Below are 21,553 nucleotides of genomic sequence, written 5' to 3'. Positions count from 1 at the left end.
TGATTGCCTAGCTTCTGAAAACTTTAACAGGCAATAAAATCTACGATGGTTGATGAACGATTGCAAAGTCAGTAACATCTATTAACTCCCAATTCCCCCCGCCTGACAGGCAAAGCAGCAGAAAGTCTGGAGTTTAACCAGTTCTCTAAGGGTTAAACAGTTCTTAAAGTCTTCTCTGCTGTGGAAACGGCTGGCTGGCTCCTTGGTGCTCTTGCCGGAGGGGCTTCAATGGAGATGCAGATGCCGTCACTCTTTCAGATGGGTCCTCGGTGAATGCTGGCTCCCTCAGGCAGGGTTGCTCCGAAGAGGGAGAAGTGGCTGTCCTCTCGCTATAGGGTCGAATTAGTCAGGCTGGAATCCATACTGGAGAGTTTTTGAACTGTAACACAGACTAAAACTCTCGCCCCTTGGTTAATTGCATAATAAAAAAAATTCGAGCATCTTAGTAGGATTCCCCCCCATTCCAATCATGACTCAATCCCTGTGTCTCAGAGCCCTGCCGTTCCAAGGTTGTGTATATATCTTGCTTTATTATCTCTGTCCCCTTTAGCCCTTTCCCTCATGCCCAATTGTTCTCCCAGCTGCCCCATTTTTCCCTTTCCCTCTCCCTTCCTGTATATTGCCCCCCTCCCTCCCACCCAAGCTCTCCTGTTGCCAAGTAGTATATTTTTTGATACCTTTAAGTGAACTTATAAAACAATGATGCTGTCTTAAGAGTTTTATGTTAGAATAAAAATGTTAGAAGAAAATTGAAAACCAATAAAGTAAGCATCCATATCATCAAATTATAAGGAAAAACCACCCCCCTCCAAAAAAACAGACAGAAAATTAAACCAAGGAAGTGAAAAGAAGGAAAAATATTGAAATGAAAAAATAACATGAAAATGAGATTGACAAAGCAAAAACTATAAACAACTGCTTACCAATATATTAAAAACTGTAAGTGGAATGAAAAGTTCTGTGATAAAGGCAGTTCATTAAGACAAACTCAAGGAAAATAGAACGTTTGAATAATTCTATAACTGTTGTTGTTGTTAAGTGCTGTTGAGTCGATTCCAACCCATAGCGACCCTGTATAGGGTTTCCAAGGAGCAGCTGGTGAGCTTGAACCACTGAACCTGCAGTTCAAATGGTTTTGCAGTCTGGTGCATTAGCCCACAGCGCCACACCAGGACTCCAATTCTATAACTAGTAAGCTAGAAACCAAGAAACTTCTTAAACTGACGTCTCTAGACCCAGAGAGTTTCACCAGTGAATATATTTCTACAAATTTCCATGGAAAATCTAACACCAGTTTTTAACATTCGTTTTGTGTATTTCTTTAAAGATTTTTTTATTGTTATTCTGGAGTTTTATTATCTATTGTTCTGAAATTTTGGTATTAGGATTTTTCAGTGTATCCACTAGTATAATCCTTCTGCTTTGGAAATCTTTTTTTTTTGTATAATTTATTTGATAGTATCTTCCCTATAGTATTATTTTCTCTTTTTGTTGTTATTGTTAAATGCCGTTGAGTCAGTTCCAACTCAGTGATCCTGTATGGGGTTTCCAAGGAGCTGCTAATAGTTTTGAATCGCAAACCTCATGGTTACAGAGGTTGGTCTTCTTAATTGTTTTTTCCCTTTTTATATATACTTTTTAAAAAATGGTATTTAATTATATAGATTTTCTAAACTCTGTTTAAACATTTTATGTTAATTTTTAATTCCAGTAATCCTAATTTTAATAATCTAAGAGTTTCAATTTATGCGCTACTAAATTATTTTCCTCTGATTCTGTCTTGGTCTTGATTTGTAGATACAAGACCTTTTTGAGTCCTCCTGAGGATGCTAGTTAAAGCTTCACTTGTTTTTAATATTTTTCTCTCTTCCAGGTTTTTACTCCTCCCCTCTGTTGACCTTAGACTTTTTTTCCTTGTTGATTTCATATTGTATACTTGCATCAAATGTCTGGTGAATCACAATTGTTCATTTATATTTAAGAATAATGGATTGGTGTTGTTGGTTCCGACACATAGTGACCTTGTATAGGGTTCCCAAGAGCAGCTGGTGGGTTTGAATTGCTGACCTTATGATTAGGAGTCCAGTGCTTATCCTACAGTGCCACACCAGGACTCCTAACATTGTTACTGTCTCTGTAGTATTCAATATGTTTTTTGGCCATTTTGCTACTTGTTGAACATAAGTACTTATCTAATTTTTTATACTATTATGCATAATATTATAGTGTATATGTATATATTTGTGCCTGAAGATTTGTACCCTAATTTTTACTTTAGGATAAATACTAGAAGTGTAATTTCTGAATCAAAACAAGATGCATATTTTAAGTTGCTGTTATCAGGGTTTTTCTATAGCTTTTTACACCTGAAATGTGTGAATCAGATTTTGGCTACACTTTGTTCTGTGTGAAAGCTGAGTCTCTTGTTATCACTGGTATAGGAATTGGTGTTTATATGAATCCCCTTTTTAGTAGCATGAGTTCTTGAGTCACTGTGTAGATGCAATTCAAATGTTCAGTACAATCATTCTGCACAAAATAATAGCTTGACTTTTCTCTGTTACATCTTTCTGACAAATGTTCAGTACAATCATTCTGCACAAAATAATAGCTTGACTTTTCTCTCTGTTACATCTTTCTTTCTGACAAATTTTTATCACTACATGCTCTTCAACTACTGTTGGAAACAGATTTAATTACTGCAGAATTAAAATCAAAGTAATGAGAGAAAAATGCCAGTACAGGCATACCCTGTATTGATTTTCACTGTATTACTCTTTGCAGACAGTGTATGTTTTATACATTGGAGGTTTGTGGCAATGTTGCATCTAACAAGTAGGTTGGCGCCATTTTCCCAACACGTACTCACTTTATGTCTGTGTGTTTCATTTTCGTAATTTTCATAATTACTATTGTGCACTTAATAGACTACAATATAGTCTAAGTATATCCTGTATGCACTTATGTATTCCAACAAACTTCATGTGACTCACTTTATTGTGATACTTGCATTGTTTCTGTGGTCTGGAACTGAACCCACAGTATTCCAAGGGATGTCTTTGTTTCTGTATTTCTTTTATTAAAATGAATAACCTGTAGTTTGGTTAAACATTTCTGAGGTTATATTGTCCTCTTAGTGAGTTGAATATCGTTGATGTTGTTGTTAGGTGCTGTGGGCTCCAATTCATAATAACCCTGTACACAACGGAAACAAAATACTGCCCATTCCTGTGCCAGCCTCATAATCATTGTTACACTTGAGCCCATTGTTGCTGCCACTGGGCCAATCTGTTTCATTGGGAGTCTTCCTCCTTTTCACTCACCCTCCACTTTACTAAGCATGATGTCTTTCTCCAGGGACTGGTTCCTCCTGATAACATGTTAGAAGTATAAGAAACGAAGTCTTGCCATTCTGGCTTCTAAGGAGCATTCTGGCTGTACTTTTTCCAGCACAGATTAATTCAGTCTTCTGATAGTTAGCAGTGTTTTCAGTATTCTTCTCCAACATCATAACTCAAATGGATCGATTCGTCTACAGCCTTTCTTATTCATTGTCCAACTTTCAAATACATATGAGGTTGTTGAAAATACCATGCCTTAGGTCAGGTAAACTTAAGTCCTCAAACTGATAACTTTAAAGAGGTCTTGTGTAACAAATTTTCCTAATGCAATCTGCCATTTGATTTCTTGACTTCTGCTTTCATGAGTGTTGATTATGGATTCAAGTAAAATTTAGTGTCTAACAACTTTAATTTTTTCTCAATTTATCATGATGTTATATATTGGTCAAGTTGTGAGGATTTTTTTCTTTACTTTTGTTTTCTTGGAACTTCTTCAGTTAAGAACAGCCTAATAGGAATGGTCATTTGCTGTATGTTAGTCACCGATTTGTTCTAGCTACCTTTTAAACATGATTCATGCTTGTGAGATGGGTATTTGCACCGTGTTATAGGTGAAGCTCTGGTAGCGTAGTGGTTACTAATCGGGTTGCAAACCTTAAGGTCAGCAGTTTGAAACTACCAGCCGCTTCGCGAGAGAAAGATAAAGCTTTCAACTCCCGTCAAGATTTACAGCCTTGGAAACCCTGTACAGGGTCTCTATGGGTCGGAATCGACTCGACGGCAATTAACAACAACATAGGTGGAAAGCATTTCCAAATCACACAACTCGTGCTTGTCCAGAAATCACAAGAATGTGAGCCCCATGAGAGTAAGAACTGAGATTGTTCTGTTCATTGTTGTACCCCAGCAACTAGTTGCTGTATCCAGACTAGTGCTAGGTATGTGGTAGGGTCTCAAGAGGTATTTGTTGAATGCTGAATAAATGCATTAGCACAGATGGGATTTGAACCCTCATCATGTTGAATGTGAAGTCCAGCAGGCCAGTGTCAACACTTTCAGAATTTTAGTGTTTCACTTAGTTTGAGGGGTTTGCGTCTAAGTGATGCGCATGCTCAGTGCTCGGTATCTCTTTCCTTTATTGTCATCTGATTGGTTATGCAAGAACCTTTTTGTAAACTTTGCAGTTTGGGAGAACTGCCTTCAAGTCAGAAACAACTAAATGATACTGATCGTGTCAGTAGCTTACCTGAGTGGATTTAGAAACTTTTTAGAAAAGATTCGAACTCCTACTCTGAACTGTGGAATGCCTAAAAATTCTTCAGGAATGTGAGCCTTCCTTTGAATCACCTGTGAAAGTTTCTCACCATTGGGTTTACTGTGTTAAAATCTAGTCCCCATCCGTTGTTGTTGTTGTTATGTGCCGTGGAGTTGGTTCCGACTCATAGCGACCCTGAACAGGTTTTCTGAGGCTGTGAAACTTTACAGGAGCAGAAAGCCTCATCTCTCTCCGGCGGGCCAGCTGATAGTTTCCAGCTGACCGTGTGATTAGCAGCTCGATTCGTAACCACTATGCTACCAGAGAACAGAAGTTTCTTGAAGGCTCCCAACTCTGTTGATCTGAGTCCTCAGTGCTTTTTCTAGGAGCATGGAACTTTGGTGAAAAATTAGAGACTGATAGGCAATGTGATCAGCTAATTCATCTCCGCACCAGATGGACTTTGTGTTCCATCTGTCACCTTTGAATACCACGTAAATTCATCAGTCTATCATTTCCTAATTTTTAAAAGTGTATATTTGTTGTAAGCATCCTTTCAGAAACAGGGGTGCTTAGCAATTTGATTCCTTTGTGGCATTCAAACTGATTTTTGTCAACACTCTTGTGATGAAAAAGCAAGGAATTTTATGGCTTTCCCCCCCGACTGTGTTTAATTGAAGGAGCTCTGTCAGCGTAGTGGTTATGAGTTGGGCTGCTAATAACCTCAAGGTCAACAGTTTGAAATTGCCAGCCATTCCCTGTGAGAAAGATGCGTTCTGCTCCTGTAAAGATTTACAGTCTCTGAAATCCCACATAGGGTCGCTATGAGTCAGGACCAACTCCATGGTACACCACCACTACTGTGTTTAATTAAATGATTACATGCTCGTTTTCAACTCGGTGATTATTTATTTAATGTCACAATGGTTAAAGCACTCAGCTGCTAACCCAAAGGTCAGGCTCAAGCCCACCAGTCCCTTTGCGGGAGAACAATGTGGCAATCCACTTCTATAAACACTTGTTAAGTGCCATCAAGAACAATGTGGCAGTCCACTTCTATAAACACTTGTTAAGTGCCATCAAGAACAATGTGGCAGCCCACTTCTATAAACACTTATTAAGTGCCATCAAGCCTGTTCTGACTCATAGCAACCGTGAGGATTTCTGAATCACTGACTTTGCAGTTCAAGTTGACTTTGTGGTCCAATGCTTATCCTACAGCACCACACCAGGACTCCTATAAATATTGACAACCTGGGAACAAATATTTACAACCTCCTGGGTGGCACCATAAGATCAGCACTGGACTGTGAACCACAACGTTGGCAGTTCAAACCTACCAGCTGCTCTTTGGAAACCTTGTACAGGGTCACTGTGAATCAGAACCAACTCTACAGCACTTAACAGCAATAGCAACAGTAAATATTTACAACCTCGGAAACCCTGTGGAGTACTTCTATTCCTGTAGAAATCAATTTGTTAGCTTTGGGTTTGCGGGGTTTTTTTTTTTGGTGTGTTAGACATGGAGACTTAAGAGATGAGTAAATCATTTCTCCCTGGAACTCAGTCGCATGAGATACAGACAAATAAATGAATCTAATGGAACTGTGGTCAGAATTGCCATGTTTGGGGGTGTGGAAAGACCCAAAGAAGCATGGAGAAGCTCCAAGGAGATCAGTGAGGCAGGCAAATAGAAGCACTCATTTCTCACTTGGATTCATGCAACAGCCTTCTGCAACGTTGCCAAAAGGATTGTTCTAGAGTTTAAAACTTACCTTAGCCGTATCATTGCCATGTTTAAATGTCTCAGTAGCTTCCCCTGAGACCCCGGTCCTCTTTCAGTAACTTCACTTCCTCCCTTGTTGTTAAGTGACTTTGAGTTGATTCCGACTCACAATGAGTGACTCTGTATAGGGTTTCTAAGGAGTGGGCTAGGACTGCTGATCTCGCGGTGCTTATCCTACAGCGCCACACTAGGACCCCTCTCTTCTAGTCTGTTCTTTCATAGATTACCACTTACCATATTTTTGTGCAAATAACACACACCTTCTCTGTGTGTTTGCCAACCACTTCCTCTACCTAGGAGATATTTTTGTTAGCACTGCTTTGCTATACCAACCAGTGTGTGGAGTTTGGCAAGTTAGAAGTGCCGGCTATTATTCTCTTATCTCCCTGTTGTTGTTATTTTCTTTTTCCCCAGATTGAAATTAAAATAAATAAATAATATTTAAATAAATTATGCAAAACACCTTTGCCTTTATTGTAAACACTAAGTGGCTCAATACTAGGTTGCCTCTCACTATTTCGCACCTATTCTCAGCAGCAAATGGTATTATTTGAGGGGAGTTGTTGCCCTTATTAAATTCTAAATTCTCAGACTAGGGATTTCACTACAAAATCTTTTTTTGTGTATGTGTGTGTGTGTGTTTTTCCCCAATTTACTTATTATATTTAACAAATGAACAAAGAAAAGATATTTGATAAACACATAAAAAGAAAACAAAATTTAAAATATACATTCATTTAAATGTCCAAAGGGCACATTCTTCCATCCAGCCTCCTGCCCATTGGTACACAGCCTTACTTTATGTCCATGGACATAAAGCCTGCCTGCCACTGCTCTGTCTCTCATCCCACTGCCTCTGCCACCTTCTCTGTAACTGCTCTGTCTCTCCATCCCACTGCCTCTGCCACCTTCTCTGTTGGCACCACTTTTCTAGGTGGGAAGCTTATGCTCCATTCATTCTCTTCCTTCTTGATGGTCCTAGGATCATCTGTTTCGTTAATTACAGCTTGAGATTGGAGGAAGAATTCAAGCCCCATTGTTCTCCCAGATTTTTCTTCCAAAATCTTTTTTTCAAACTGTGTTTTGTTTTTCATATTGCCACAGATCATGAGGGGGTCTTCCAAAAGTTCATGGAAAAATGGAATTAAAAGATAATGAAGTTTTTCTGTGAACTTTGTGAAGTGCCCTCATACAGTGCTTATTGATGGAGAGGGGGCATTCTCTTTTACCACAGATATCTTGTAGGAAATGCTTCCCCTTTGTTGCCTTGTGAAGCCTTTTGCAGCCATTCCCTTTTTCCTGCTCTATAATGCACTGTTATCATGTTGATTTTTTTTGGGCGGGGAGGGAGTTAACATATTTCTATTGTAACTTTCATGTGTAAAAAACTGTCAACATGCTAACAGCACAGGGGAGAGCAGAAGAATGTCTGTTGTACCTCTTTGGACTCCTGGTGTGGCACTGAAAGATAAGCACCAGGCTGTGAACCACGAGGTCAGTAGTTCAAACCCACCAGATGCTCCTTGAAAATCCTATATGGTGTTGCTATGAGCCGAACCCACTTGATGTCACTTAACAACAACGCTACTGTAGTTCTTGGTTGGTGGTAGTTATGTGCTGTGGAGTCAATTCCGACTCATACCGACAGGGTTTCCGAGTCTGTAAATCTTTTCAGGAGCAGAAAGCTTCATCTTTCTTCTGCGGAACAGCTGGTAAATTGAACTGCTGACCGATTCGTAACCACTACAGCTCTTGGACTACATTGAAAACGTTTGTTGTCACGCCTGCCCCTTTTTCTGCTCTCTAAGGACAGAAGTTGCTTCTTGTGTATCTCTGGCCTCCAGCCGGGAACTGCACACAACAGACACCCATTTGAATGAATGTTTGATAAAGAACAATGCACATAACTTTAATGTCACAGTATTTGAGAGAATTGGTGAGAAAAAAATAGTTTGACCATTTATTTTTGTCTATTTATTTTAACCCACTAAATGTCTAAGAAAAAAAATCTATTGAATGGTTTGGGGATTCTGACTAAAAAGCAGAAAATCCTAAGTACTTTTAACATGGAGACAAAATAGTCTAAAAACTTTGGTTTTACTCATGTCTCCTAGCTGCATGTTTTCTAAGGTACATTGCTTTATAGTTTCAAAGAGAATATCACAATATGACATATACCTAAATTGTTACAGAGATGAAAATGGGTAGTGGATTTTGACATTTCTTGACTACCTTGAGAAGAAAATCCGAATTATTTCACAAAAAGTTTCATAGCTCTGAAAATTGGTGAAGAGAAATTTTCTACTAAAAATGGTTCTCATTGGGTGTTTTGTAATGAATTAGTAGATATTCTAAATTTCATTTTTTAATGAATGTGATTATAGATGAAAAATGATTCCTTTTGCTGTCAAACTTCTGTTTGCTTCTGTTAAGCAATTTTAAGTCAATAAAGTTCTGGTTGTGTGATTTTCACTGAATGGTAAAAGATTAACTGTGATGACCACTTTAGAACTTTCAGGTCTTCTACTTGCAGGGAGTATGTTATGTCATTTTCAACACTCTCCATGCCAAGCTATGCAATGGACACAGAAGGGGTATGATAGTGGACGTCTCTCTTCATCTGGCCTCCTGGTCCATACTTTCATCCTGTATCCATTCCCCTTGGCATTTGCTTTGTTCTAGCCAAAATTGTTAAGTGTCGTCAAGTTGGTCAGTTACGACTCATAACAACCCTGCATAGGGTTTCTGAGGAGAGCTGGTGAGCTTGAACCTCTGACCTTGAGGTCCAAACAGACATTGCCGTTCAGCATCTTAACCCACAGCGCCACATAGGCTGTTCGCTATTCACCCAGCACCCTTCTATTTGCCTTCCTTCTGGGGTCTCTTTATTCTGTCCTTCCTCCTGAAACTCTGCTCTCTTTTCTTCCCCCAACAGCATGGCCAAAGGCTTTCTTTATCACATGCTTTCTAATCTCCCTTTCCTAACCACCACAACCTGGGACACATTTTCCTTCCTTTAAACACCACTTTGTAACTGCTTCCTAAGCCTAAACCAAACCCACTGCTGACGCATTGTGTACAGTTTTCAAGGCTGTAAATCTTTACAAGTGCAGAAAACCTCATATTTCTCCTGCAGAGCAGCTGGTGGGTTTGAACTGTCGACCTTGTCCGGTGCTTAGCCTTTAGTACCACAAGGACTTGCTGGTGCCTACCGATGGGAATCCTGCAAACTGCTCTGTTTTCCGTTTCCCACAAAAATAAAAGCTCCCTATGGTATATCTGACTCACTTCCTTCAACGTCTTCCGGCATAGTTGGCACTCAGTGCATATGTTGTTGAATTGTCCTGGGAAGTGACATTCCTGAGGGCTATAAAGAAAGCTTCATTCATACAACTAAAAAAAAAAAAAAAAAAAAAAAAAGATGAGTATTGTTTTATGGTTTATCCTTCTTGAGTTATTCTTTTAGCAGTTGCATGATATACTCACCTACGGGTAGAGGAAAATACTTAATCAGATCTTAAAAGGCAGAAAGCCAGAAATGTAGGGAATAAGAAATTTGCAAAATGTTAGCACTGGAAAGATCTTTAGAGAGCTATGTAATCCACCTCTTCAGTTTTATAGTAACTGTAACTGATGCCTAGAAAGCTTATGTGACACGCCCCTATTACACAACAGTTTATAGTAAAATTGGGACTTGGGATCTAGTTATATATGGTATTCCTGTTCAGCTTTATATAGTTACACTTATGTAAAATATTATATGAAAAAAATATTCTCATTGCCTTAAGTGATTTAGCAAATAGGAAATTGAATCACTAGATTTTTCCTCTCTCCCTTCTTTAATTTTTTATAGTTTCTTTGACTGATTCATTCATGTTAAGCTGGGAAAATTCTACAACCTTAATTAACTTTGGATGGTATACAATCATTTACTAACATTTCATTCAACTTTTTATTGAAAAATAATACATATATATAAAATTATAAATGTACAGAATAAGAATTTTCACAAAGTACACACACCTATGTGACTCAAATCCAGGTTAATAAATAGAAGCTCCAGTGAGTTTCGAAATATTTGAAGAAATCACAATTTTAAAGCTTTATCTTTTCTTTTTTTTCTCTACAGATATTGTCTGTCTGTGTGTTAACAACCATCCTTGGATGTATATTTGGGTTGAAACCAAGCTGTGCCAAAGAAGGTAATTAATATAGTTTATAGTAGGAAGGGGAGTCCTGGTGTGGCGCTGTTGGTTAATGCGCCAGTCTGCAAAGCCATTTGAACTGCAGGGTCCAGGGTTCAAGCTCACCAGCTGCTCCTCGGAAACCCCATAGAAGGTCGCTGTGGGTCAGAACCGACTCAATGGCACTCAACAACAACAACAACATAGTAGGAAGGTGGGAGCCCTGGTGGCACAGTTGTTAAACACTTGACTGCGAACATAAAGGTTGGCAGTTTGAATCTATCAGCTGTTGGAAGGGAAAAATGTGTGGCAGCTTGCTTCTGTAAAGATTTGCAGCCTTGGAAACCGTGTGGGGGCAATTCTGGTCTGGCCTAGGAGTCGCTTTGAGTTGGAATCCACTCAGCAGCTGTGGGTTTGGTTTGGTGTTGGTTGGGTATGCGTGTGTCAGTGTGTGGAGTGGGGATTGTGTGTGCTGATACTCAGCCTTCTCCAGAATGGGACTGAGATACTCTCATCCAGTAGACCTGTGGGGACTCCACACATATATCGCAAATTTGACATAGACATGAGTTTTCCTATACTTCAAGTAACTCTTGTGTTAGGAGTCCTAGGTGGCGCATATGTAAATGGTTAATGTGCTCAACTGCTAACTGAAAGGTTGAAAGTTTGCGTCCACCCAGAGACATTTCGGAAGAAAGGCTTGCCAATCTACTCCTGAAAAATCAGCCATTGAAGAACTGTACAGAACACAGTTCTACTCTGACCCTTATGGTCACCATGAGACGGAATCAACTTGACCTCAACTGATAGCTATTGTATTGTTTTAACCATGTAGCATGTTATTTACTTGAAAAACTTCATTCCAAAACTAGGAGATGGGACCATAACAAACGAATTAATTCTCTGAATTAAATTAAGCACAAACAAATAAATGTGTGGCCTGTGGGTCCTAGAGCTCTGTTCCTGGAACCTCTTTCCCTACTCCCTTCAGGGCTCTTCAGGGACACTCCTTTTCCCCAAGGAGTTAATTGCAGACACAGACCTGGAGGTTACTAGGTGACCCGTTAGCATCTCTGCGCAACCAGAAACTCATCATTAAATGCTTGGAAGGCTTTTTGAATTATTGCTGTTGTTGTTGTTATATGCTGTGGAGTCAGTTCCGACTCATAGAGACCCTGTACAGGGTTTCTGAGGCTGTAAATCTTTTGTTGTTGTTGTTGTTGTTAGGTGCCATCAAGTCGGCACCGACACATAGCGACCTTATGCGCAGCAGAACAAAACAATGTCCGATCCTGGGCCAACCTCACTACTGTTGCCACACTTGAGTCCATCGATGCTGCCACCTGGCCAATCCAAGTCGCTGGGGGTCTTCCTCTTTTTCTCTGACCCTCCATCTTATCAAACATGATATCCTTCTCCAGCAGCTATTCCCTCCTGACAATATGTCCAAAGTATGAGAGACGAAGTTTGGCCATCTTGGCCTCCAAGGAGCACTCGGACTGCACTTCTTCCAAAATGGATCTCTTGGTTCTTTTGGCAGCCCATGGCACTTTCAGTATTCTCTTCCAACACCACAATTCAAAGGAATCAATTCTTCTACGGTCTTCCTTATTCACTATCCAGCTTTTAAATCTTTACGGGAGCAGAAAGCCTCATCTTTCTCCCATGGAACAGCTGGTAGTTTCGAACTGCTGACCGTGAGATTAGCAGCCCGATTTGTAACCATTACGCTTACCAGAGCACCTTTTTTGAATTGTGGACATTGATATTTTCAAAGCAGTATTGATTTTATTAACTGTTACAGACATTTTAAATTTTCTACTGAGTCCAGAAGTCTGTCCAGCACTGATGAGATAATTGTTCTTGCTAATAAGTGCCTTTAAGTCGGTTCCCACTTAACAGTGACCCTGTTTAGGGTTTCTGCGGAGCACCTGGTGGGTTTCAACTTCTGATTCTTTGCTTATCCTACAGCACCACACCAGGAGTCCAATGAAATAGTAGAAATAACAAAAGTTTCAATCAGTGAATTGTATTGACCATTATTTTTACTCTGAGATAGTTTTTGTTGAGTGATGTCACTGGTGGCATGTCTAGGAAATTAATTTGAAAATTCAACAAATCCTTCTCCTTTTTAACTATTCGACTGCAAACCAAAGGTCAGCATTTCAAACTCACCAGCTGCTCCATGGAAACCGTATACACAGTTGCTACGAGTTGGAAACGACTCGACAGCACTTAACAACAACATCATTGTAATATGCGTCACTAAACATTCTTGGTGATTGTGAAGCTATAATTGTAAAAGTGATTGAAACAGTAGTTTTATGTGTTTTTTCAGAAATCTATTCAGAGCCAATGTGTCAGAGTTAGATAAAGTGAATAAACCACAAACTTTAGCACTCACCTATGTCATCTTGTGGAATGAAAGAACTCATCTGAGTTCAAATTGATACTTAAGGAAATAAAATTGGAGGCTTAAAAATTGTCTCTTTAAATTTAAATCTAGCATATTTATGCATGTTGTTGCTGTTAAGTGCCATGGTGTCAATTGTGACCCTGTAAAGGGTTTCCAGGAAGCAGCTGGTGAGCTTTAACCACCGACCTTGCAGTTCAAACGACTTTGCAGTCTGGCACATTAACCACAGCACCACACCAGGACTCCATATATATGCACAGTAACTAGTTTATAAAGTTACCTGGTCTGAGTTCCAAATAAAAGCTGTTATTCTATTAGATTGTTCCCCTTGGGTTGAGAAAGTTAGCATTTCTGACTCTAGAAATTCTTATTTGTCACTCCTTGTTATTATTATATTTGTCTGATTTCCCAATGCCAGGTGAGAGTTAAATTCCATAGCAGTATTTTATTGGGTAGGAGCCCTGGTGTGGCACTGTAGGATAAGCACTGTATTGCTAACCACAAGGTTGGCAGTTCAAACCCATCAACTGCTCCTTGGAAACCCTATACAAGTCGCTATGAATTGGACCCAACTCCATGGCACTTAGCAACAGCAACTACATTTTATTGGGTCAGGAGACCATTAACGTGAAGAACTAAGATTACTCCTTTTTCCTTTGTCTGTTGAACTTCAGGTGTGGATTTTTTTTTTTTTCTTCTTCACAAGCCTGATTTTCTAATAATAAAAGCCTAGTTTATTCAAGCTATGCAGTGAAGAGTTGAAACAGTAAAAATTGTGTTTTTAGTGAAATTTATTTTCCTTCTTTATCTACTACCATTTATCCATTTAACACAAAGTATCAAGTACCAGCTGTAGGCCAAGTATCTTGCTGGGTGCTAGTCATATGGTATACCAGGCAAAGTTCACATGAGGTCTGTGTTCATAGGAATTTTATAGTCCCAGTGTAGCACTGATGGATAATGCACTGAACCGTAAGGTCGGCAGTTCAAACCCACGCTCCACTCATTCAGAAACTCTAAACAGGATTGCCATGAGTTGGAACCGATTTGTTGGCATTTATCAGCAAAAGATGTGAAACAGAGCTATTAAAAATTTTTAGTTACAAAGAATTAACTGATGAGGGGAAAGGCACAATTTTATAAGATATAAAAGAAGGGAAATAGATGGGCAGTTAGGAAATGCTGTTCTGAAGATGCCAGGCTGAATATGAATGTGAACTGACGTGTATGTGTGTGTGTGTGTGTAGGAGGAGGGGGGTCACTTGATTGCTCCATCTGTGTTCTCTAAAGCAGAATTTGGACCCATTCTACAGCTAACCTAGATGTATTCATTGGTGATTGCATTCTAGGTGTATAATGATTAGAAACATCTAACTGACTGCTCAATATTTACAGTTAAAAGTTGCAAAGGTCGCTGTTTTGAGAGAACATTTGGGAACTGTCGCTGTGATGCTCCCTGCGTTGAACTTGGAAACTGCTGTCTAGATTATCAGGAAACATGTATAGAACCAGGTAAGACGGTCATGGAAGCAGAAGGAGTCATAGCCATTGGCAAAAGGTTGTAGGAAAATACTGCAACTAATTTTAGGCATGTGATTTAGTGAAAAATTCACTTGAGTTTTGTTTTTTTTAAATTAACATTCACACATATTTTGACCATGGTCTTTGTATTTCAAATAGTTGCTTAGAGAATATCAAATATTTTGCCTTCATTAAACATTTAATATATAACAGAACTGTGCCTCTTTGTAATACTTGTATATACTGAAAGCCTTGATATTTTAATTTGAATTTGAACAAAATTCTAAAAAGCTGCTTGATATGCAGGAATGTTTTTATTAGTCTTTTTATACCAATTATGGATGCTTTGGGTGAAATAGTCAGTGTACTAAGTTGCTAACAAAAAGGTTGGTCGGCATTTCTGTGCAGAGATACCTCCAAAGGAAGACCTTCTGAAAATCAGCCATTGACCTCAGTTCTACTCTGATACACATGGGGTCACCGTGGGCCTGAATGGACTCACGTTGATTATAGGCAAGAGTTCTGAGATATCCACATAAACTTTTTTAAAAAATTAAAATATTTGCTCTGGACTTTTGTGCATATGACCTGCAATAATATTTAAATTGAATGAGTTTGTTTTAGATTGAATTTTTGTAACCCTAAAAATGTTCAGTGGGAGAAGCCAAGATCGACATATGAAGTACAAACCAATAATTATATGTGTCCAAGTTTTAAAATCATGGAATTCTGGGATTTAGTGAAGTAATACCAATTGATGGTCTGTATCTGTTGGTGTGTACTGACCTGTATAGTGACAGATTCTAGGAGTAATTAGGAGTTATGATGTTGTCATTGTTTCAGGGTTTACGCTCCATGAGGGCAGCGTTTCTGTGTTAAATGTGAACCGTAAGATGGATTTTGTTTGGTGTTTGTTTCTAGAACACATATGGAATTGCAGCAAATTCAGGTGTGGTGAGAAGAGGTTGTCGAGAAACCTCTGCTCCTGTTCAGACGACTGCAGGGACAAAGGCGACTGCTGCATCAACTACGGCTCCGTGTGTCGAGGTCAAGTCTCCGTTGTTCATCCGGGTCAACAGCAGCCTGGCGTCTTCCTGGGCTGTGGCATTCTCTGCATTGTTTATATTAGGACTCATGTTCATTGGCCAAATCCACTAGTCAAGAAATATACTTTTAAAGTTTTTGATTACAGAAAATTTCAAACAAAGACATGAGTTGAGAGATGGGTGCAATTAACCTTGTACCCACATCTCCTAACCTAATAATTAATATCTACACATGGCCACTAGTGTCTTAGCTGTGTAATCAGTTACTCTCTCCCCACTACTCCTCAGACTGTTTTACTTTTAGCTGCATATTTGATGCTGTATTTGTGGGAATACCACTTTCCAGCCCTGGCTGACTTTTATATCATGTTGTTGTTAAGTGCCTTTGAGTTGATTTTCACTCATCACTACCCAGTGTAGGGTTTGTGAAGAGTCGCTGGAGAGTTTGAACTGCCGACATTGAGGTTCAAACCAACCTCTTGGTCTAGGGCTTATCCTTCAGTGCCACACCAGGACACCTTCTCCTCATTGTAAATGAGGACCATACCTGCTATACATTGAGAGAGTGGATGTGAAATTACCTCAAAAGGTTATGGGATATTCTGTAAGCTGGTGCTATCATGGTGTCTTGTCCAGCTCTATAGAGTTCCTTGAAATTCATTGACAGACTTTGTTATATATGAGGGGGAACGAAAACATCAAGGATTTAACGTCAGAAGATTTTGCTAGGTAGATAGGAAGAAGGTTGTAAATTTTGGTTGAAAGGTTTTGAATATGGAAGAAATGCTTTCTAGGTCTAACAAATACAGTAGTCTGCTTCAGTCTTAAAATTATACACTCATTTGTTTCTCCGTGACATCAACTATTACTTTGAAACAAAATAGCTCCCATTGTTATTTTTCCCTAATGTCATGTCCAGTGTTATCTATTTGTCTAATAACACATTTGGTCTTTGGAATGTGTCTGAATGTGTTTCACAAGCATCTGAATTGGTGGTGTGTGTGCTCAAGTTGTTTTATTTCTTGAAAACATTTTAGGTGAGAAAACTTGGGCAGAACAATCGTGTGAAAATCTTAATGAACCACAGTGTCCAGCAGGGTAAGATGATATTTGAAGATACTAATTTTATAAGAAATAGTTTTGGTTTTTCCTATCAAAGTGAGAAGGTGATAACCAATCACTGGTTCATAAATCCTTATTTTTAGTCGGGTTTGTATATGGTGCTGATTCTATGGAGATGATTATGGTATAGTTTCCAACTTTGGAAGCTAATAGGAAAAAGAGAGATCATGAATTTTTAGTATTTAATATCATGAGTATGTATAGGTGAATGTGTTTATATTTTTCTTTCTATAAAGAAAGTAGGGAATTTACCTTTGTAGTATGAAACATGAACTTGCAGCACATTAAAACTACTTTATATTTTGGTTCATTTGTTAAAATTATTTTGGGTAACCAAAATATTTGTGAATGAATGTTGCATAACTTGCATTTTTTTTCTTCCATATAAAGTGGTTTGCACAGTACTTAAACTGAAGTATAGGAATTTATATGAGGGACCTTCAAAACGTTTGTGGAAAATCCCATCATCTTTTAATTCTGTTTTTCCATAAACTTTTTGAAGCCCCCTTATATAAAAGTCCTCGTATCTTTGTTCCATCAGAAATCTACTACATCAGATCATTTGAATTATTAAGCTTCAGAAATGTATATTTTCTTCTTTAAAATAAAAAAATTCTAAACTATAAGAAAAATCAAAGCTATATTTTAGTTTATTTTGTTTATTTAATTTTACTAAACTATATAAAATATCTACCTTTTTTTTCCCTTTTGGGATGGTAGAGTCTATTTTTGGTATAAAACAACACTAACAGCAACAGCTAAATCCAAATGAAAAAAAAGGAAAACAGAAGAGCCTTTCTCAAGGATGACTTCTCATGTAGACTAAACTGTCTTTGAAGTGTGAAATTTATTGGAAATCTTAGACCAAGTGAATTTTTAATCTTTCTTTTTATTCTAAACATTGAAACTTTTTTTTTTTTTTGCAGTTAGTATATGGTGGTTGTGGTTATGTGCCATGCAGTCGGTTCTGACCCATAGCGACCCTGAACAGGGTTTCCGAGGCTGTAAATCTTTACGAGAGTAGAAAGCCTCATCTTTCTCCCGCGGAACAGCTGATAGTTTTGAACTGCTGACCTTGCGGTTCGCAGCCCGATTCATAACCACTCCTCTACCAGAGTTAGTATATAGGGGCAATTTAATTCTTCCTCTTTTTTCAAGAAGATGATTTAGAAATTGAAATTGTTGTATCAATATATGCACCTGATGTACATTCATATCTGCCCTTGACTGAATAGAAATAAATTTATACAAAATGAGACTATATGCAGAGCTACTTTTGTGGAGTCTCTCAAATGAACTATATTACCAATGTTGTTGTTGTTAAGTGCCGTTGATTCGGTTCTGATTCATAGTGACCCTGTGTAGGGTTTCTGAGCAGCAGCTGGTGAGCTTCAACTGTTGATATTGCAGTTCAAACCGACTTTGCTGTCCATCGCATTAGCCAACAGTGCCACACCAGAGCTCTGTGTTACCAATACTTAGTGGAAACTACGTAAACATTTTCTCACTTTTGTTGGGTTGCTTTTGTGTTTGTGTGAGGATAAGACAGGGAGGAGGTATGTTTGAAAAGACAAAGAAAATGTTTACATTCATATTTTAAATGATCTAATAAACGTTCAACAGAAAGTTTTCTCACAGTTATCTAGTGATGTATGACGTTCCTACCATCTACCATTATCACTCAAAGCTGCAGAATTTCTGAACATGATTGCTTTGGTGTAGCTGTACAGCATTTGTCTCCATCTCTCTTTTCTTTTGTTGAATTCGTGGTCATACTTTTTTTGTGGGGGAGGTTTACATCTCTGGATTTCTATAGCACACACATTAATTATTGTGGGTATTTATGTATGTGTGAACCCTTATTTTGGTTTCATTCGTAGCTTTGGATCATTTCTCTGTTTATGTATTTAAATGTGATTTTAGTAACTGTCTCTTCTACTTCCCTACTACATATTAATATCTTTTAAATGTATTAACTTAAACTAAATATTTTCTATAATTTATAAGCTATGTAATGCCATTTATTACACTAAGACAATTGATATAAGAAACTGCTTGTTTAAAAGAAGCTTATGGAAATGTAAACATAATTTAGACAATGCTGTTTATTAACATTTGTTTATCTGTGAATCATAGAAACACTATTACTCCAATTTAGTAGCACAATACATTGGTTTGATTTTTGGAATGGCAGGAACCATGACTATCACAGTGGTCTGCATGCTTACTAGTACTATTTGGAAATATGTATATACATATAAAAACATACATGTGATATATAAATTCATTTAAAATAGCCTTTATGAGTATGCTTGTTGAGTTTTTAAGTTTACTTTGTAGACTGACCTCAGTGGAAAATCTTTGGATCTCTTCCAAAAAGAGATAAAAGTCTTTTATAGATAAAATATATGTCTTTTCTTCTTAAAATATATGTTTTTTCTTTCTCATTAACCAGGTTTGAAACACCGCCTACCCTCTTATTTTCTTTGGATGGTTTCAGGGCAGAATATTTACACACTTGGGGTGGACTTCTTCCTGTTATTAGCAGACTAAGTGAGTAACTTCTGAGTTTACTATTGGAGTGGGATGGTTTCAGTGATCTAGAGTAGCGAGGCAGTCCTTTTTGGAAAAGTACCGGCAGAACCTTACTGTTTTACTAGACTTCCTTATTACAAAGCAGTTAAACCTGATGACAAGGGAAATAGTTTATACTACAGTAATTACCCTGAAATGTTGTGTTTTAAAAAGTACCTTGAAGATAGTACAAGGACCCTTTGTTGTAGTGAGTTATACATTTGGCTGTTTACTTCAAGATTAGTGGTTCAAATCCACCAGCCACTCTTGTTGTTAAGTGCCATCAAGTTGGCTCTGACCCATAACCACCCTGTATGAAATTTCCGAGGAGCTGCTGGTGAGCCTGAACTGCCTGCCGACCCCGCGGTTCAAACCGACCCTGCGGTCCAGTGCATTAACCCACTGTGCCACACAGGAGAAAGATGTGGCAGACTGTTGTAAAGATTATGGTCTCAGAAACCCTATGAAGTAGTTCTGTTTCCTGAATCAGAAATGCTTCGACAGCAGTGGATTTAAGATAATTCAGTTACCTTGGTGGTGGTGGTGGTGATGGTGGTGGTGTGTGCCATGGAGTTGCTTCCGACTCAGAGTGACCCTGCATAGGGTTTCCGAGGCTGTAAATCTTTGTTGTTGTTGTTATCGCCATGGAGTTGGTCACAACTCATAGCAACCCTGTACAGGGATTCTAAGACTGTAAATCTTTACGGGAGCAGAAAGCCTCATCTTTCTCCAGCAGAACGGCTCAACTCATAACCACTACGCTACCAGAGCTCCTAGGATATTTATTTGTTGGTCATGTTTATATACATTCTTCCATACAAATTTTGATTTCCTCTTTTCAGAAAAGTTGTTTATTTATTTTACGAGTATTCTATTTTAAGAATAGAATTTCAGAAGCCTGAAGGCATAGTAGTATGTTGTTATTTTTTAGCACCGTCAAGTCCGTTCTGACTCATAGCAACCTGGTACAGAGTTTCCAAGGAGCAGCTGGTCGGTTTGAACCACCAGCCTTGTGTTTAGCAGTCCAGTGCTGATCCTACAACACCATGCTAGCACTCCACTAATAGTATGGTAGTAGTGGTTATGTGCCGTGGAGTTGGTTCCGACTCATAGCGACCCTATATAGTGTTTCCAAGGCTGTGACTCTTTACGAGAGCAGAAAGCCTCATTTTTCTCCCGTGGAGTGGCTGATAGTTTTGAACTGCTGACCTTGAGGTTAGCAGCCTGACTTATAACCACTACGCTACCAGAGCTCCTACTAGTCATAGAATATGCTAGTTGTTTTAGTATGACTCTAATTGCTATATCTCAGTTGAAGCCTTTACTGCAAGATTATTCTGTGCTGTTGATGGAGTCCTGTTGTGGTGCTATAGGATAAAGCACTGAACAGCAAGGTCGGTTGAACTACACAGTCGGTAGTGCAAACTTACCAGCCACTCCTCAGAAACCCTATACAGGATTGCTTTGAGTCAGAACCGACTTGACGCCACTGAACAACAACAATTGATGCAGTACTAGGATGTCGTTTTCCTAGTATTCATGCTGAAGTTTTAAATCACGTTCATTAACCGGTATTTTGAGTATCATATGTACCATCATTGTTCTTCAGAGAACAAAATCATATATGGATGTTAGAACAATGGAGTTTTTCTCCGTTGATCAGCATTTAAGTATTTAAGCAGTGTAATACTGGACTAAAATGGAAGAAACTAACTGAATAAAGTTATTTTAGGGTTTTTCTAAACCCATTGCTATTGTGTCACTTCCAACTCATATGGACCCTACAGACAAAGTAGAACTGCTGTCGTTGTGAAGTGCCGTTGAGTCGGTTCCGACCCATAGTGACCCTATATAGGGTTTCCGAGGAGCAACTGGTGAGCTTGAACTGCCGACTTTGCAGTCTGGCTCATTAAACCACAGCGCCACACCAGGGAACTGTAAATCTTTACAATAGACACCTCATTTTTCTCCTGCAGAGTGGCTTGTGAGTTTGAACCACCGATCTTGTAGTTTGTAGCCCAACACTTAACCCACTGTGCCACCAAGGCTCCTTATAGTTCGTTTAGAATTTTCAAATATTATTTACCAGAATTGAGGATATGAGGTTGATTTAAACATTAAAATCAATGTCAGTAAAATGCATATGTAGATTATGGTTATCTTATAAAGTAAACTATTTACTGATGAAGATCAAAGAGCACAGCCTTATGTATGGATTACAACTCAATGTAAAGAAAACAAAAATCCTCACCACTGGACCAATAAACAGCATTCTTATCAATGGAGAAGAGATTGAGGTTGTCAAGGA

The 21,553-nt window shown here is 38.6% G+C and overlaps 1 protein-coding gene across 1 annotated transcript in view; it reads left to right on the top strand.

Moving 5' to 3' along the window:
- ENPP1 (ectonucleotide pyrophosphatase/phosphodiesterase 1) overlaps window positions 1-21,553 on the top strand; it is a 95,237-nt gene that overhangs the window by 26,502 nt on the left and 47,182 nt on the right. The window contains exons 2-6 of the mRNA XM_006834664.1: window positions 10,512-10,584; window positions 14,378-14,494; window positions 15,425-15,550; window positions 16,587-16,647; window positions 19,127-19,224. Of these exons, the coding sequence (XP_006834727.1) occupies window positions 10,512-10,584; window positions 14,378-14,494; window positions 15,425-15,550; window positions 16,587-16,647; window positions 19,127-19,224 (475 nt within the window). The remainder of the gene's footprint in view (window positions 1-10,511; window positions 10,585-14,377; window positions 14,495-15,424; window positions 15,551-16,586; window positions 16,648-19,126; window positions 19,225-21,553) is intronic.

The sequence above is a fragment of the Chrysochloris asiatica genome, unplaced genomic scaffold, assembly GCF_000296735.1.
Source record: "Chrysochloris asiatica unplaced genomic scaffold, ChrAsi1.0 scaffold00013, whole genome shotgun sequence".
Taxonomy (NCBI): domain Eukaryota; kingdom Metazoa; phylum Chordata; class Mammalia; order Afrosoricida; family Chrysochloridae; genus Chrysochloris; species Chrysochloris asiatica.
The sequence above is the reverse complement of the archived record's forward strand: the minus strand, read 5'-3'. Positions and strand labels throughout refer to the sequence as shown.